We start from the raw sequence: 17,438 nt of genomic DNA, 5'->3' as shown, positions 1-17,438 counted from the left end.
TTATCTGTCTCTGTACTTCTGTCTGCAGAATGGTCTCCCTGCCTCCATCCATTTCTACCTTCCAAAACACGACCTTCTTTTAAAGGTCCAGCTTCATTGCTACCTCCTCCAGGAAGCTTTCCTTGGAGGATAGGAAGGGAAGAACATCTTCCCTCTAGTGGGCAGATACTGGGCCCCTCTTCCTTAAAGGGCTGACTGAGCCCATCATACAGATGGAGGAGGCCCAGAGATGTGACAACGGTCCAAAGTTGTGCTGTCTTTTGCCTGGACCAAACCCCCAAGATCTCAAAGACCCTGTCTGTGGACAAGGAAGGGTCTTCCTTCCTGAGGGGCAGAGCCATTGTTGCTTATAGGAAATAGAGCTTTTGTAGGTGGAACTGACCTCCTGCTGGGAGGATGGGGCTGGGTTTCCCCTGCTCTTACACTCAAACAGTCCCTATATTCAAAGCCCTTTTCACAAGTTCTATACACACCCATATTTGCTTGCTTTTCATCTCTCTCCTTCCTAAGGGCAGGATGGTCCGTCAATGTTTGGTTCACATGTCTTCCCTAGTACTTGGAACAGAGCAAGACTGGCTCTTAGAAATGCCATATAAAGTTTGTTGAATGACAAATGAATGAATCCAGAAAGCAAAGCTCTGACATTCCTGCTATACTACAGAATCCTCAGCTGCAGAGACCTCACCTGCAGCCATGACCTCACAATGAAGTTTTTTTTCCTTCCTCTTCCCAACCCTGGACCCATTCTCTCTCTTGACAGATCATACCATCTATCCAGTACAGACCCACTGTGCTGGGATGAACCGTGCTGTCAGGCTTTGAACCACTGGGTGGTCTAGGAAGTCTTCCCTGAGGAGGGGATCTACCTATAGATGGAATGCTCCCTAAATGTTTCTTGATTTAATACACCAACTAGAATATAAACTTCACGAGGGAGAGATGGACTTCCTCTGCCTTGTCCATCATGGTATCCCCCAGCACCTTTATCTGGTGTCGACAGAGAGTGAGCCCATTTCTTTGAATGAATATATAAATACTAATATTTCTTCATTCATTCAATCAAATCAATGCTTTTCAATGGGAGTGTCTGTGTGCTTTTCATCATTTCCATTTTTGGTCATCACAGTGATGATGAGGGTGGTTCCTGGCATTTATGGAAGAAGAGATGCCGTCTCTATTATATCTTGCAATGCATGGGGACAGTGCCACATGGACTAGACTTGTCCCATTTACCACATGACTTTCAAATGACCTGCCAGATCCTCATGCAGATGAAAAATCTTTTCATAACTATCAGAGCTTAGACCCTGACTCCCTTTTACATGGGAACAGAACATATTTTGTGCCCTTAAATATCAACTAAATTTCCAGGAACACCACTACCTTGTAAATAGAAAGATGATTGTATTTTGTTTTATTGAAGCTTTCCCCAAATTTGTTCATCTTTCCAGAGAATCCCGTCACCCATGGGCACTACTGCATTAGTAGCTGTCGTGTTCCCAATGATTCCCAGTATTCTAAAATCTTCAGAACGTCTTCTCCGTTATTAGGGCCCAGTCATTTACATAGCGGAGCACCTATTATGTAACTATAATTTATTTTATGTCATCTTTATTTTACAGTTAGGCAAGACATCGATTATAAATATGATGCGTGCCGGTGGGTAACTTTATCCCTGGGTTCTAGTCCCGGAGGGGCGGGTGATTTACTCTCCACCCCCTCGTACGGAAAGCGGCCCTTGGGTCCGCCGGAGGCCCCAGCGGAGCGGTCCTCCGCGCGCCAGGGGTCGCTGTGGCGCCGCGCGGCCGTGCCGGGACGCTCTCGCGTGGCCGCCCCGCCTCGGGCCCCCGGGCCGAGTGGGCGGGCACGACTGCGCCCAGGTCGCGAGGCGCCCTTCGACCAGCAGCGCCCGGGGCGGGCGGGTATAAATGGAGCGGTGGCTCCCCCGGCCGCCTCTCTCCGCCCCGGGTCGCCGCAGCCTCTGCCGCTTTCGGGCCTAGCAGCCTGAAGGGAAAAAAAAGAAAAAGATAAAAAAAAAACCCGAAAACGCTTTAAAATCTTAAAAAAAGAAAGAAAGAAAGAAAAAAAAAAAAGAGCGAATCCTCCTCGGAGAACCCGCGGGGAAGTCACTTTTGCACGCTTCCGGCCTGCCCGACGCCGCCGTCGCCGCCGCCGCCGCACCTGGGCGTTCGTCGGTCCCCGTCCGTCGGTCCGGTGGTGAGCCGCTCGCGCGCCCGCGTCCACGCGCCTCAGCCCGCCGCTCGGCCGCGCCGCGTGGCAGCCCCGCGCCCGCCGCCCTCGCCCCCCGCGCGCCGGCCTCCGCGCTCCACGTGTCCGCGCTGCCCTTCGCCAGCCCGGCGTGGGAGGCGGTTGCGCGCTCCGGCCGCGCGGGGCTTGCCGAGTCGGCACCGACAAATATTTGGTTTCCCTCTTCCCCGGGTTGCTGTAATCTTAAACCGCCGGGAGCCCGAGGCCTATATTTATAGAGAAACGCACGTTCCGGAGGCCGCCGTGGGCACCACTGGGTTGCCTCGGGAAGAATTTTTGTAATTTGGAGGACAGTCCCTGTTTTCATTGTTTTCATTTTTTGAAATTGGGAGCTTCCAGGCCAGGACAGCTGAAAATTAACAAACTCCCAGGGAGGGCCATATTGTTTTTGAGAGCCTTTTGTCTGTGGTTGGGCAGTCTCGTCCGAGCCGTCCCCGCACTCCTCTCCGGCCCTCGGAGCCGACTCCAGCTTCTCTGAGCTTCACTGCCACCTGTGGGCCGCGGCTCGGAGCGGAGCCCCTTTTGTCCTGTGTGGCCCCCCCTAAGAAGTCCTCCTGGCGGGGCTCGGGGTACTGGGGGCTGGGGAGATGAACGCTGCGGCCAGCAGCTACCCCATGGCCTCCCTGTACGTGGGTGACCTGCACTCGGACGTCACCGAGGCCATGCTGTACGAAAAGTTCAGTCCTGCGGGGCCTGTGCTGTCCATCCGGGTCTGCCGCGACATGATCACCCGCCGCTCCCTGGGTTATGCCTACGTCAACTTCCAGCAGCCGGCTGACGGTGAGTACAAGCGGTGGCCACAAGTCCGTGGGCTCTCTGGGGACCCTAAGATTCCTTCTCCGGGCAGGTCCCCACCCCCGTGGAGGGGGCATCGCGACAGCACGTTGCCGCAGAAGCCCTAGTCGGGGACGGGCCATGGTGGTTGAGAACGCGGGATCCTGGCATCAGACGACTGGAGTTTCAGTCTTGCTTCCATCACACTTGCTAACCGGGTGACCTTGGGCTAATGGGTGCTGGTGGGGTTGGAGCCCAAGGAGGCTGTAAAAACGGGACCAGAAGGAAGTCGCTGTCATTCCGTATGTGGGCGGTTTGGTCTGTGGCCAGGGGTTCGGGCCCCTCACAGGCCTGTGGAAGAGGCAGGATGATTGAAACACAATTACTTCAAAAATTATACTAGGCAAAGCTGTTGCCCCCTCCCCTTACTGTACCCTGGGCTAAGAGTCTTTGACTTTGTGCTGATAAGGGGTTTTTCCGGGCAGGTAGGAAGCAGGGGAACAATGTTGTGTGTTGAATTTGAGCAGGCACTTGTGTTAGCACCACCAGAGTGTGTGTGGTGCTGGGCCAGCTCCCTCGTCTGCGTGTTTGCCACCAGGGCGGAGGAGTTCTTTCTCTGGACAAGCCCTGGGCTGTGGAGCGTGGTACGCAGGTAGTCTGGGGAAGCGCCTCTTGGAAATCCGCTAGGCTGGTGGGGATTATCGCCTCACCTGTGCACAGTGTTTTATACTTGTCAAAACCCTTTTACTTCATCCCATCTGAAGAAAATAGGACTTCTGAGGGAGAAAAGCCGCTGCAAAAGGTGGGAGGCTAAGCTGGGACTGTGGGTGCAGTACTCTGCCAGCCCTGACTGGGGCCATAGCCTGGGGCGTGGAGAGGTATGCTGCAGGCCTGGCCCGAGTGAGGCCAGAAGAAACCTAATCAGGGGCTGCACGTGACTCCAGAATAAAAGGGAACAACTGTAGAGACCATTACTGGGAGAAACAAGCCATTCTGCGGCCAAGGATGTCTGGGTCCCTATTTTTGTCGCCACTTTGTTCACTGTCCGTGAAGCACAGAGAATGTCACTTGCCCAGGATGCAGCTGAGACCAGAGAATTGAACTTGTTGAGAGACACAAGGCACTGCTACCGTCAGTTCAGTGTGCTCTGAGTTGTGTCTGGCCACAGGGCACAAAGAAGGTAGCTGAGTATGGCCTTTTTCGGGGGGAGTAGTGGGCACATCGGCTGTTGCCTGCCTCGACTCTTCTGAGCAAAAGTCCTGTCACTTAGAGATAATAGCAGAAGCCATTGGTTAGTGTGTCTGCCAGCACATACCTCTGCAGGACCTCTCCCTGCTATAAATAAGTGCAGCCAGATTTGTCGGACTAAGCTGAGTTGCCTTGTGCAGCCCTCTCCGGAAATAGACAGGAGCTGTGTTGAAATGGGCTCCTTCGTTGCTAATTCACGCAACACAGTTAGGGGTCCCAGGCTGTGGATCACAGAGTCCTCACAAGCGAGCCCTTCTTTCTGTCCCGGACTTGCACTGACTTGGATCTGCCGTCCCCCCTTTCCCTGATCTCCTCCCCTCTCATGCTGAACCAGCCCACCTGAGGAAAGTGGGAAAGATGGTTGGAAATAGGGCAAAGGAGATACCTTGCTGGCTGACTGGACAGCTGAGCCTGTGGGGGGGCAGAGTTAGGGATTGTGTCCCTGTTTTAAGTGAGACGGTGCCTTGAGGCAGGAGAAACACCCTCTACCTCCATCCCTTCGTGGAGGAGGAGATTCTGGGAGATGTCAGTGCATAAGTCAGGGGAAGTGGGTCTGGGTCCTTTTTACTACCAGTAAAGAGAAGTGTTCTGCTGACAGGTGAGGGTTATTTTGGTCTCTGGTTCTTTAAATGGTCTCCATGGTGTATACATGGATTTGGTTGGGAAGCTAAGGAAGCGTCCCCAAGCACTGGGTTGAGAACTTTGTTGGGCACCAGGGCATTTGAAAGTCCTGGAATTCCGTAGAACGCAGATGAAGGCTTCTAGATAGCCTAGAAACCACTAGGTGCAGGGCCTGCCTCCACTGTCAACTTAGGCAGAAAGGGGTTGCAGTTTCATCCTTGTCCTGATGATACAAAGAACATTTCCATGTGTGGCCATCATTTTGATGATTGAGGCTTTCAGAAAGTACCTGCCATTAGTTTCTTAGTCAGTAGTTAGCTATACCGTTTAGCCATCCTGAACATAAGTTTGTCCATTTTATAAGAGGGATCATTTCACCTCTTTCACCTCCATCCTGGTGGGTAGTAGGCTGCAAAGTTGTTTATAAATGATAACGCTTAGTCAAATGTGAGGTGTTATTTGATCCTGGTGCTATAAACCCATTTAGATTATCTTGTGTAACCTTCTTACTCCAGAGGGGTTGAGACTTCTGCCATGAAGGAGGACGATTAGCTAGAACTTAGCCTCAGTAGCACTGTAGGCTAGAGGAATCTGATGTCCTTTAATTTTGATAGAGTTGAATTTCATCAGAGTGCTTACCTTGAAAGTTCTGGAGTTATCTGTTCCTGGGATGGTGGCAGGTAACGTTTTATATCCTTGACTGAAATATCTTTCTCTCTTGCAGCTGAGCGGGCCTTGGATACCATGAACTTTGATGTGATTAAGGGAAAGCCAATCCGAATCATGTGGTCTCAGAGGGATCCCTCTTTGAGAAAATCTGGCGTGGGAAATGTCTTCATCAAGAACCTGGACAAATCTATAGATAACAAGGCACTTTATGATACTTTTTCTGCTTTTGGAAACATTCTGTCCTGCAAGGTAAACACTGATTAAATGATTTCAGCAGAATAATTACAGAATCATGAAAACAAATACTAGATGGGGAATTGCTTGGAATTGGGTGACCGTGTATGATAATTTTCAAAATGCTGGAAATGGCTCTGAAGTCTAAAAGTTCACTGCAGCAAATCTCGGTGCCACGGCCCAGCATAAACCAGCAGGCGCTTTCATGTCTTTGTTTATTCTTCCCTCTGCCTGAAATATCCTTCCTGTTTTCTAGCTTTGGAAGGCATCAAAAGGTTTCTCCTGGGGAGTGGGGGGCTGGCAAGTACCAGAGCAATGCCTCTGGTCTCCAGGAAGCTGTACTTAGTCATGTTAGAAGCATGAATTCACCCTCTTCCTTCTCCACACACCTGTTTATGTGGAGCATTTTGTACAGCTTGTGTGGTGGTGGTTTACATGTCTGACTCCACACTAGACTGAAACTGTTGTGGGCTTGGAAAGTGGTTTGTCATTCTGTGGCCCTGTGGTTTTGCACCCAGATCTTAATATATTTTTTTAATGAAATAAGAAAACATTTGGAATAGAAGCAGCTTAATGGTGGCTACCATTTGTAAATGGAACATTACTGGGTACCTGCTGTAGTCTCCTGCCATTTGAACATGGATGGGCTAGAGGCCTCTCAGACCCAGGAGCCCACACGGCTCTCGAGTCTCTGCAGCTGGGCAGTGGTGCTGAAGCGGCCCGCCTTGTCTTTGACAGGTGGTGTGTGATGAGAACGGCTCTAAGGGTTATGCCTTTGTCCACTTCGAGACCCAGGAGGCTGCTGACAAGGCCATCGAGAAGATGAATGGCATGCTCCTCAATGACCGCAAAGTGTGAGTGTCCCAGTCCGGAGCAACAGCCGTCGCATGAGCCAGCCGTGGCCCCACCTCGGTATTAACTGGCACACACAAGGCGGCTACTGGTTCTCGGCCCAAGTGTGGCCTGCTCCTACCTCTCCACTCCAGGGCTGGTGAGTCTCCCTGCCCGAGCCGTGGCAGCCCTTTTGACTCGCCAAGGTGGGCTTTCTGCCCAAGCCGTGGCTGGCCTGCCGCCTCTCCCTTAAAAGCATCCTTCTGTGGGTTTTGTGAGCGTCGGCAACAGGGGCTGGCTGGAAGGCAGCTCTTAAGCCCACTCTGAGCAGGGGTCTTGGCCAGCGGCAGAGTGGAGAGGGCCCTGGACTGACCAGGAGCTGTGTACTAGTCATGTGACCTTGGCCTTCTGTGATTCAGGTCTGTCCGTGGGGTGACTCGCTAGGGGTTGATGCAAATTGTCCCCTCCACTTGGCTAACTTATGACTCAGTGGTCTTCAAATACAAGGCTGGCTCCACAGCAATAATTAATTTGGTTACAATGAAAAGTCTTATCCCATTGCAGATGACTGTTCATAATAGACCTGGTTGCTTTGGTGTGGTTATTTCAGAATGGAGAGATGGGGATCTTAGTTAAGCCATGCAAGGAGAGAAGGGTCAATAAATCTTGGTTATGACAAGCAAAAGTCATTTCTGTCCTTTGTGTTACTGAACAGACCAGGGTATGGCTTGTGTTAATGATGTGCATGTGCCCAGTGGTCAGGTCTTCTAAAGGTATCACTGGAAAGAAGCCTAAAGATTTTTCATATGTGGATACCTTTCCTTATTGAGTGTAAACAGCACCAAAACAAAGTAAAAAAAGCAAAGGCTACCTCTTAGTTCACTCCAACAATCTCATTCCTAGGATTAACCACTGTTAACAGTTTGGTTTGTATCCTTCCAGACCTTTTCTATGCATTTACATAGATGCACAGAAATGAACGTTTTAAAAACATGGTCATCAGGTTTCTTCACGAAGGCAGTGTGATGTGGTAGGAGGAGCCCTGGCCTGAGCCAGGAGCCCTGGGGCTGGTCCTTGTAGGACAGTCCTGCCTCTTTCTCTTTCTGCTGGGGAGTTGGGACGTCTCTTGAGCTTGCTCTCTTGGTGGTTGGATGGGAACTCATGTGTTTTAACCTCTCCTGTCAGCCTTTAACCTGCATTCCTTCGGGCCCCTGGAAATCATGTTTTGTTCCTCTGAGTGACCACTGTTTTTCATGGTTTCTTTTTAGGTTTGTGGGCAGATTCAAGTCTCGAAAAGAGCGGGAAGCTGAGCTTGGAGCCAAAGCTAAGGAATTTACCAATGTTTATATCAAAAACTTCGGGGAAGAGGTGGATGATGAGAGTCTGAAAGAGCTATTCAGCCAGTTTGGTAAGTCAGGGTCCTTTGCCCCATGTGTCCCCTTTCACAGTCCACCAGACCTGGAATTCATCTATTTTTACTTAACAGATGAGTCCACCTAGACCCAGAAGTAAAATGCCTTGTATGACAAAGGCCACAGGGTAGATAGGAATAGACTCCAGGCCTCGGCTCTTGGCTTCATCCTACTTTGTCCCATCCCCAAGGCCATCTCAGCAGCTTGGTCAGAAGTAGAAGGCCAGGCATGGTGCCTCTTTCTTAGAGTCCATCTGGGCTCAGCAGGAGGTTGCTTCAAGTGGGCTCCTAGAGAAGCCTTCTCTCCTTGAGCTGTGATAGAGATGCTGTTACTAATAGTTCTGTCTTTGGTAATAGGTAAGACTCTAAGTGTCAAGGTGATGAGAGATCCCAGTGGGAAATCCAAAGGCTTTGGCTTTGTGAGTTACGAAAAACACGAGGATGCCAATAAGGTGAGAGCACCATGAGGGTCGGGGAGGATTTGTAGGGAGAGTGGCCCTAGTGTGTGGGCAGGGCCTTGCCAGCACATAGTAGAGCGGAGCTGTAATTGTCTGAGTACCTAGTAGTGATGCATGGTCACTGTGCTCTGGAATTGTCCTCCTGAGGGATTTCACATAACTGTTTTCAAAGCACTTGGCATGTGCCCATCACCTCAGCTGTTCCGCCCTGTAGGTTGAAAGAGTAGGGCAGGCGTTTGTTCCCATTCATAGGTGAGGGAACCAAGGGCCCCGAGTTGCTGATCTGATAAAAGAACAGTAGCCGCTTCCGGGAGAAGCATTGTGCTAGGCCCTCAACATGTATCACTCAATACCCTGAAAGAACCTAAGAAATTTAGTGACAGCCAGATTATCAACCTAGGCCCATGTCTACTGTGCTTGTATTTATACAGCTGTACAGTTTTTTCACTGAATTATCTGGACCACTGACCCATTTAAATATTAACCCCGTTTTACTGATGAGGAAGTTTGGAGTGGCTTAGGTGACTTCAGAGTGAAATTAATTTTTAGCCCTGTAGGGAAGATTTTTGTCTCAGAATATTTGGTGTGACTTAACAGACCTCCAGAGCAAGGCCCCTGCCTCTGCATCTTGATTTAAAATCATGTATTTCCTTTTCAGGCCGTGGAGGAGATGAATGGAAAAGAAATCAGTGGGAAAGTCATTTTCGTCGGCCGTGCACAGAAGAAAGTGGAACGGCAGGCCGAGTTAAAGCGAAAATTTGAACAGCTGAAACAGGAGAGAATTAGTCGGTATCAGGTAAGAGGTGGTCTCAGCCCAGCCTACCAGCAGGGGATGTACCACGAGATGTTGGCAAAAGCATCCTTAGTTTGGCAGGCTTTCTCTTTGGGGACCATGAGTCTCCTTTTCTCATTTCTCTCAAGATCATCAGGTTTAACAGGATGTACATACCAGATACAGCAGCAGTTCTGGAACAAGGATGAAGATAATTTATTCATTTAGGGACTCTATTCTGGAAGCCTCAGCCTGTTGTTCTTAGTCATGTGTGTTCTGTTTACTTAAACGGTACCACTTTGTTTGGAACGGTGTAAGGAGAGCCCTGCTAGGTCAGTGGTCAGCCAGACCAGCCGTGAGAAAGGCTGGGACTGTATCGATGGTCCTGTCAGAGTCTTCAGCAGTAGATTCTCAGCTTTGAGCCTATATCAGAATCCCCTTTAGGGCTTGTGAAAACAGATCACTGGGTTCCACAGCTTCTGATTCATTAGGTGTGGGTTCTGGCCTGAGAATTTACATTTCTCACAAGTACCCAGAGATACTGCTACTGCGTGTCTGGGGCCCATATTTTGAGAACCACTGTCTTAGGAAATGTGTGAGGTATAGAAGTTCAATTAACAGATCTTTCTGCTTCAGGGGGTGAACCTCTACATTAAGAACTTGGATGACACCATTGATGATGAGAAGTTAAGGAAAGAGTTTTCTCCTTTTGGATCAATCACCAGTGCTAAGGTATTTTATACTGAGATGTGGGGATTGAAAGCAGAAGTTGTGAACTTGCAGAGGTTTATTGCATTTGTTTCATTGAAGGAATAGAATCTAAATTTTGTTCATTTCTGAGAGTAGCTACCACATTCATCTAGCAAATTCCTCCTGGCATTTGGTTACCCATCTGAGTATACGCTCTGGACAATGACATTTTGTTAGGTTAACATTGCACTGTCTCCCAAGTACTGGGATGTGGAGATGCATCTGACTCAGTCCCTCCCTGCCAGCCCCCGAAGAGCACCTGAATCTTTCCCATTCTTTGCTGCTTTGTGCTGGTGTGGGGACAGATGGTGCCACAGCATGAGCAGAGGAAATCCAGACGGGTTATCTTCCATTTGTCTTGAGGCCTGTCTCTACAACTCTGCCACACTTTTTCCTTGAACGAAGGTGTTTGAGGATTTTGGAGCTGGGGTTGGGAACTTCCCTCTGGTGTCCTAAAGGAGGAGAGGGGAGTGGAAAGTTTGTTTTTCCGTGTTTTGCAACGTGCATCATCTGCTTGATTTTCTTTGATAGTCATAGCAACCGAGTTAGCTGGGGGAGTAAGTACAAACCCGCTTGTGAAGATCAGGAGTTGAGTCCTTGAGCAGGAGAATGCTGGTTAGGTGAGGATGTTGAATTGTGTGTCCTTAGTGCTTTGGGTTTGCGGTGGGCACTGATGGCATCACAGAGTTTGGGGGCATAACCTGATGCAGACTCTGCCTGCTCCACAGAGGTGAGGCGGGTGTCACAGAGTCCTCGGCCAGCGGGCGGGTAAAGACTTGGTGACCCTGCCCTGGCCCTTAGCGTGTCACTCACACCCCAGGAGCATCATCAGTGGTTGCAGGGCGTTGGCCAGAAGCCACTCCCAGGAACTTCCTCAGTTCCTCACCCCCTCCCTCCTATCACCCCCGAGACGGGCCTCCAGCAGCACAAGGAATGATAGTCTCTCCTAGCGGACCAGCACAGGAGTCAAGATGGCATTTGCAAGAAGAGAGCAAAAGAGCCGTATCTTGAAGTTTCCCGGCACCATGCCCAAGATCAAGGTGTCACATTACTTTCACACACCTTACTGGTCCACCTCGTTGGTAGACAGGTGTTGGGTTGATACACATCTTTAGTCCCATGTCCTCCGCTTCAGGAGGCTCACCAGGCGGTGAGCTAAGACATGAGTGAAATGTAGAGATTACAGCGCGAGACTAGAATCCAGCTGCTTGTCTCCCGGCTGCTCGTAGTTCTGCTGTGTTTATGCCCATTGAATTAATGGTGGCAGTCATTGATTTTATGACTCCTGCCCACATGTGGTATTTCAAAAGCATGTCCTAACCTTGCTAAGAGCTTATTAAGTTTTGTTCACCAAGGTCTTGGGCAGATGAGTTTTACAAGTAAATTGCTTGGTGCTAATGTCCAGATCTCTGTGAGTTCCCAGAGATAGCTATGCTCCTAGGTACAAGGAAACATCTTTGGGTTCCTGGTTCAACCATTAGCCATATCACAGTATTTGGGAAGGAAAATGCTTAGTTTCTCCCTTTAGAGTTTGTGATTCAGTTGGTGACTCAGTTGGTCTGGGGTCCATCGTGGGACTGGACTGTGAAGCCCTGACCTAGACCTGGTAACTCTTGCAGTGGAACCCAGGTTTTAACACACAGACACCTTTGTCCTAAGTGGCTGGTCTCATTTTGTAGGTGATGCTGGAGGATGGGAGAAGCAAAGGGTTTGGCTTTGTCTGCTTCTCATCCCCTGAAGAGGCAACCAAAGCAGTCACGGAGATGAACGGACGCATCGTGGGCTCCAAGCCACTGTATGTTGCCCTGGCCCAGAGAAAAGAAGAGAGAAAGGCTCACCTGACCAACCAGTATATGCAGCGGGTGGCCGGGATGAGAGCGCTCCCCGCCAATGCCATCTTAAATCAGTTCCAGCCTGCAGCTGGGGGCTACTTTGTGCCAGCAGTTCCACAGGTGGGTCTGCAGTATGCTCATGTCTCCTTGGAACCTGCCTGCTGATAGCTGCTCCTATAGTCCGCAGTGGCTGGGGAGAGGGATTTTTGGATATTGGAGTCTAGAATGTCACAGTAAAGATCCTTCAAGTAAAACGAGGAAGGACTTAACTCGTGGTTGTGCACACACAGTGGCAGGGGTAGAGTAAAGGAGTCCCCGTTAACTGGCTGTCCCTCCCCCGGCTCTTGAGCAGAGAGCGCCTCTGTCCTGAATAATTAGCCTAGGGCCTGGCAGTGAGATGAGATACTTCTCTAGTGTGGCTTCAGGTCCTTAAATAAAAGGGCTTGGCTGCTCTTTTCTTACAGGCTCAGGGAAGACCTCCATATTACACACCTAACCAGTTAGCACAGATGAGGCCTAATCCACGCTGGCAGCAAGGTGGGAGACCTCAAGGTAGGTGGTGGGGAACAGTGATTTGATCACCCAGGATGTACCTGTCCTGGCCTCCCCTCCCTGCCCCCTCCGAGACACAGTCTAGGTTCGGCTGTGTTGTTCATCAGTGACGTGCATTTTTTGTCTCTTCACCAGGCTTCCAAGGAATGCCAAGTGCTATACGCCAGTCTGGGCCTCGTCCAGCTCTTCGCCATCTGGCTCCAACTGGTAATGCTCCGGCCTCTCGTGGCCTCCCTACTACCGCTCAGAGAGTCGGTGAGCAAACTGGCCTTGAAGTGTGGCCCGGGGAGGAGGGAGTCAGGACGACTAGGCTCTGCTCAGGGTTGGTCAGTTCGTTGGGCTCACCGTGTTGTCTGGTCCTGGTTCTTGACTCTTAGCTGTGTGCTTAGGTGGGTACTTAAGGAGCAGGGAAACAATATGAGTTCTGAGTGTTGGTTCCTTTTAAGATTCTTTGCCTCATCGGTGACTCAGGTGAACAAGGTTAATTGTAGAAATTTGTTAGCTGAATGATGACAGAGGCAGCCTGTTCTTTGGGTGGGGTTGGGAGATTCAAGGGACTTTTTTCCAGATTCTGTCCTGTGTTCCAAGAGGTGGCAAGAGTTGTATGTTTTCTGTTGGCTCTTCCTCGAAAGTAGCGGTAGCGGCCCCATGTGTGATGTGTGCTGTATGAACATGCTTTGGAATTGCTCCTTCCGTGGGACGTGGCCAGTTGGACATCTGCTGCCAACACTGATGTGCATTTGCTGGTCTGTTGTAGGGTCTGAGTGCCCGGACCGCTTGGCTATGGACTTTGGTGGGGCTGGTGCCGCCCAGCAAGGGCTGACTGACAGCTGCCAGTCTGGAGGTGGTATTGGATGCACACAGAATGGGGAAAGATGGGATTTGACGGGTCTTTGCCCAGACCGATGGGCTTTAATTTTACTTGTCCTTTTCCTAAGGTGTTCCCACAGCTGTGCAGAGCCTAGCGCCTCGTGCCGCTGTTGCTGCCGCTGCTCCTCGGGCTGTTGCACCTTACAAGTACGCCTCCAGTGTCCGTAGCCCTCACCCCGCCATCCAGCCCCTGCAGGTGAGGTCCACCAAACAGAACCCTAGAAGGGTCCCCCCCCCCCGCTTCCACATGATTCAAAGGCTGCCTTGCTTGGATTCCCTCAACAGGTATTAAATGCCTGCTCTGTGTCAGGGAGCTGTGTCCCATGTGGTGACCCTGCCCTTGGGGGACTCTCTAGTGGGAGAGAGGGGGCTTGCAAGTGTTCTTCTGATAACGGTTGACTCAGCAATGCCCCAGAGGAGGCAGCTGTGCTTCCTGCTCTCCTCCTCACCACCTGCATGGGCGCTCTCAGCTCTTTGAAGCTTCCATTTCACTTTCACATCCAGTGGTCGAGTTGATCCTTAGCTGCCCTTCCAGGTGACCGGGTGGGAAAGAACATCTTAGATGAAAGGTTCATCTTCAGAGGTATTAGGCTGGGTGGAGGAATTGGACCTGGATCTCAGGTTCTCTAAGCTGGAGCTGCTGTCTCTCGAGTTGCGCCTCTCGGGCCGAGCAGCGAGCTTGTGGCAGAGCTCTGCAGTTTGCTTGGAGGAGCTGTGCTGGGCCTTGCTTCCTCCTGCTCTGTGCTCTAAGTTGGAAATTTCCCAGAACTTGGCGCTGTGAGAAATATTTTTGCCTATAAAGCCCTACTGTTAGGACTGTGACTGGTATTGACATTGTGTGTTGACGGTCCTCAGCATTTAATACAATAAAAGCATGCGGTTCAGTAAAAGTGATACAGGATGTAATTATAAGCATTTTCCTATTCATGTCCTTCAACCCAGTCTCTACTGGGAATTCACCCTAAGGGAAAACTAACTTTCAGGAAAGGGCTGCACACAAATGTTCACAGTACCTTATTAACAAGGCTTCGATGTCTTGGGCAGCCTTAGGTAAATTATGATTGTAGCCTTGAGTAAAGTAAAATCATTTGGTAAATGATTGTGTAGCGTTGTAGGTTTTTCTTAGTCATTTCCCTTCTCTTTGAATAGCATGTGGCATTTTAACTGTGGTTGGTTGTGTTTTTTGCTCACACCACTCTGTTCCTCTCTCTCCATCCCCAAGACTGCAGTCAGTTCCCTGACAGCAAAGACAACTACCTCCTTCTCCTCTTTAACTCAGTAGACTCGAGTGGTTGGGCACATGACCACTGTCACTGTACTTACCCGGGTGCTAACCCGCCGCCTCTCCTGGTTCCCAGGCACCCCAGCCTGCGGTCCACGTGCAGGGGCAGGAGCCGCTGACCGCGTCCATGCTGGCCGCAGCACCCCCGCAGGAACAGAAACAGATGCTGGGTGAGTGACCCACGTGCTTGCAGAAGAGGGGGCCGCCAGAGCTGCTACTGACCTGGACACCAGCGTCCCTTCTCTACTGGGATGCCACTGGGTTTTTCACAGAATACCTTCCCACAGGTGAACGTTTGTTCCCGCTCATCCAGACAATGCACTCAAACCTGGCTGGGAAGATTACGGGGATGCTGCTGGAGATTGACAACTCGGAGCTGCTGCACATGCTGGAGTCCCCCGAGTCTCTCCGCTCCAAGGTGAGCAGGTTCCCAGACGCCCGCAGCTTCCGCTCACTCGGCTCAGGAGGACACGGGGTGGCCTTGGACACCAAGGGGCGGCAGAGAGAAGGGTCTGCTGCTCCTGTGACCTCCTCCTGCCTCGCCTGTGACCTGAGGGCTGCTGGCGCGTGGGTATCTAGGAAAGCGGTCAGCACCAGGAGAGGCCATCGCTGGGCCTGGGTGCCAGGGAGGGGCGGAGGGGCTCTCCTCAGGTGTCACTGACCACCTGGAGCTTCTCACAGGTGGATGAAGCTGTGGCGGTCCTACAGGCTCATCATGCCAAGAAAGAAGCTGCCCAGAAGGTGGGCGCTGTTGCTGCTGCTACCTCTTAGACAAGGACAAACCGTATGTTTGACTCTCTTTATTTTCTACAATGGTTATGACTTTTATTTATTTTTTATTTATTTTTTGCGGTACGCGGGCCTCTCACTGTTGTGGCCTCTCCTGTTGCGGAGCACAGGCTCCGGACGCACAGCCTCAGCAGCCATGGCTCACGGGCCCAGCCGCTCCGCGGCATGTGGGATCTTCCCGGACTGGGGCATGAACCTGTGTCCCCTGCATCGGCAGGCGGACTCTCAACCACTGCGCCACCAGGGAAGCCCCTCGAATAATGGTGGATATATATTATATATATATATAATATATATATTATATATATATAATATATATATTATATATATAATATATATATATTATATATATATATATAATATATATATATATGAGACATTGTCATAATCCAATCCCACTCTATGAGCATCTCCCTAGTTTGGCTTGAGGTTGTGAGGTCAGTTGTGTGGCATCCACAGTTTAGCTCTGGAAACACAGCAGGCAGAGGCCTTGGTGTCAGAGTGAGAGAGACAGACACACTTGGCTACAGTTACAAGCTGTGTTCCCGTCGACTTCTGCGTTTGGGGGCCAGGGCCTCTGTCTGCAGGGACTTGGGGCAGTGAAGCTTAACTAGGACCTCTGACGAGGACTGGTGGTTGCCTCCAGATGGAGAAAAGAGAGGACCAAATGAACATGGGCAGAGGCAAGGGAAAAGTGCACAAGGTAAGGGCCAGAGCTCGTATGTTGGTAGGGCTTGACTTGGCATAGTGATAGCTCCTTATCAAGGGCCTGAGCCCTGTCATTTGGAGTTTAAACAAGGATGGCCAGGAAGGGTCAAAGGTGGGGCTTTACATACAAGTACCCTTGAAGGCACTGGTTCTTAACCAGGGGTGCCTTCTCAGAGGACATTTGCCAATATCTGGAGACATTTTTGGTTGTCACAACTGGGAATATTACTGGTATCTAGTTGGGTAGAGGCCAGGGATGCTGCTAAACGTCCTGCAATACACAGGACAGCCCCCACAGAATTATCTGGGCCAAAATGTCAGTGGGCACCAAGACTGAGACCCTGCTCTATAGTACTTATATCAGAGATTTCCATGCGTCTCTGAGGTTTTTTTGATTTTGTATTTATAGTGTCGGTGCTTTTCTTTTCAGGATTCAAAAGCCAAATAAACCCTCATGGAATTCAGCTCAAGGTTTGAAGACGTCCTAGCTTGTCCTATGGACCTCAACACCAAGAACCACAAATTGCAAATTTAATAGGTCATTTTGTATCAAAAGGTCAATTATGAAGCACCTAGAATTTTTCAATTAAAAGAATATATTCTCTGGGTTCTGATATGGCCCAAACAGTGTTAACTTTTTTTTTTCTATTGTGAGTTTTGATTTTTCCCCCCCAGAAACTGGTTTTATTTGATGTACCCAAGTCTTAAGTTTCTCAATAAAGAAAAAATCTCCATAAAACTGCCTCTGTTTTTCTCTGACCACAGTTTTCTATATAAATTCCAGTTTTCACTGCAAGTAATTTTTGGATGTAAATAGGGTCAAATGAAGTTCTGTATAGTTTATATCCTTTCCTGATGTTTATAAGCAGATTATTTTGGATTAGCAAGGTGTGCAGAACTGTCCCATTGTGTTCTACCGTGGGAGGACCTTTATACTGGGAACAGAAGTCTAGTGCAGTCACAGCAGACCTTGGGTCTGGCACAGGAAAATCGGGTAAAGGGTGGTGGTGGCGTGCTTTCCAAGGACACGTGGTGAGACACACAGAACCTATCTTGCCTCTCCCTTCTTGGACTGTGTTGCTCGGGGTTTGCCAGTCCCCTCTTATCTCCTGCTGTCAGTTTTTCCTGCAGGCAGGTCCACTTGCTCAGATTCTGCAGCTGGCAGTGGGAAAAGTTTCCAGAGATCCAAGTGGCTGAAGGCCTAAGTGTTCTGTGGTTCCTTCAGTCCTTGAAGCGACCTTAACCTGGTCAGGGTCAACTACTCTACTTGCCCTCCCTGTCCTGCAGCAACACTTTTTTTTCCCCTTCTTCCTTGAAACTTGGCAGGCTGTCCTTCCTCAGGGCCTTACCGACGCGGTCTCTTTCCCTG

At 50.1% G+C, this 17,438-nt stretch overlaps 1 protein-coding gene and 1 non-coding gene across 7 annotated transcripts; both read left to right on the top strand.

The window, feature by feature from the left end:
• Positions 1-1,887: 1,887 nt before the first annotated feature.
• Positions 1,888-16,797, top strand: PABPC4 (poly(A) binding protein cytoplasmic 4). Of its 6 annotated transcripts, none has more exons than XM_060089567.1 (16): positions 1,888-3,048; positions 5,636-5,829; positions 6,553-6,668; positions 7,914-8,053; positions 8,414-8,508; positions 9,173-9,310; positions 9,923-10,018; positions 11,716-11,988; positions 12,333-12,405; positions 12,556-12,675; positions 13,178-13,264; positions 13,359-13,486; positions 14,649-14,742; positions 14,860-14,990; positions 15,254-15,356; positions 16,500-16,797. In XM_060089567.1, exons 1-15 carry the CDS (start codon positions 2,856-2,858, stop codon positions 15,341-15,343), a joined length of 1,968 nt encoding a protein of 655 aa, XP_059945550.1. In that variant the 5' UTR covers positions 1,888-2,855; the 3' UTR covers positions 15,344-15,356; positions 16,500-16,797. The 6 variants fall into 6 exon arrangements, with proteins under 6 accessions (XP_059945550.1, XP_059945551.1, XP_059945549.1 ...); XM_060089568.1 differs by having other exon boundaries at positions 1,889-3,048; positions 12,333-12,420; positions 12,556-12,627; XM_060089566.1 differs by having other exon boundaries at positions 1,889-3,048; positions 12,333-12,420.
• Positions 10,292-10,426, top strand: LOC132484803 (small nucleolar RNA SNORA55). Its single transcript, XR_009531351.1, has one exon. It is a non-coding gene; the product is annotated as a small nucleolar RNA SNORA55 (small nucleolar RNA).
• Positions 16,798-17,438: the final 641 nt, after the last annotated feature.

The sequence above is a fragment of the Mesoplodon densirostris genome, chromosome 2 (assembly GCF_025265405.1).
Source record: "Mesoplodon densirostris isolate mMesDen1 chromosome 2, mMesDen1 primary haplotype, whole genome shotgun sequence".
In the NCBI taxonomy this organism is placed as follows: Eukaryota; Metazoa; Chordata; class Mammalia; order Artiodactyla; family Ziphiidae; genus Mesoplodon; species Mesoplodon densirostris.
The sequence above is the reverse complement of the archived record's forward strand: the minus strand, read 5'-3'. Positions and strand labels throughout refer to the sequence as shown.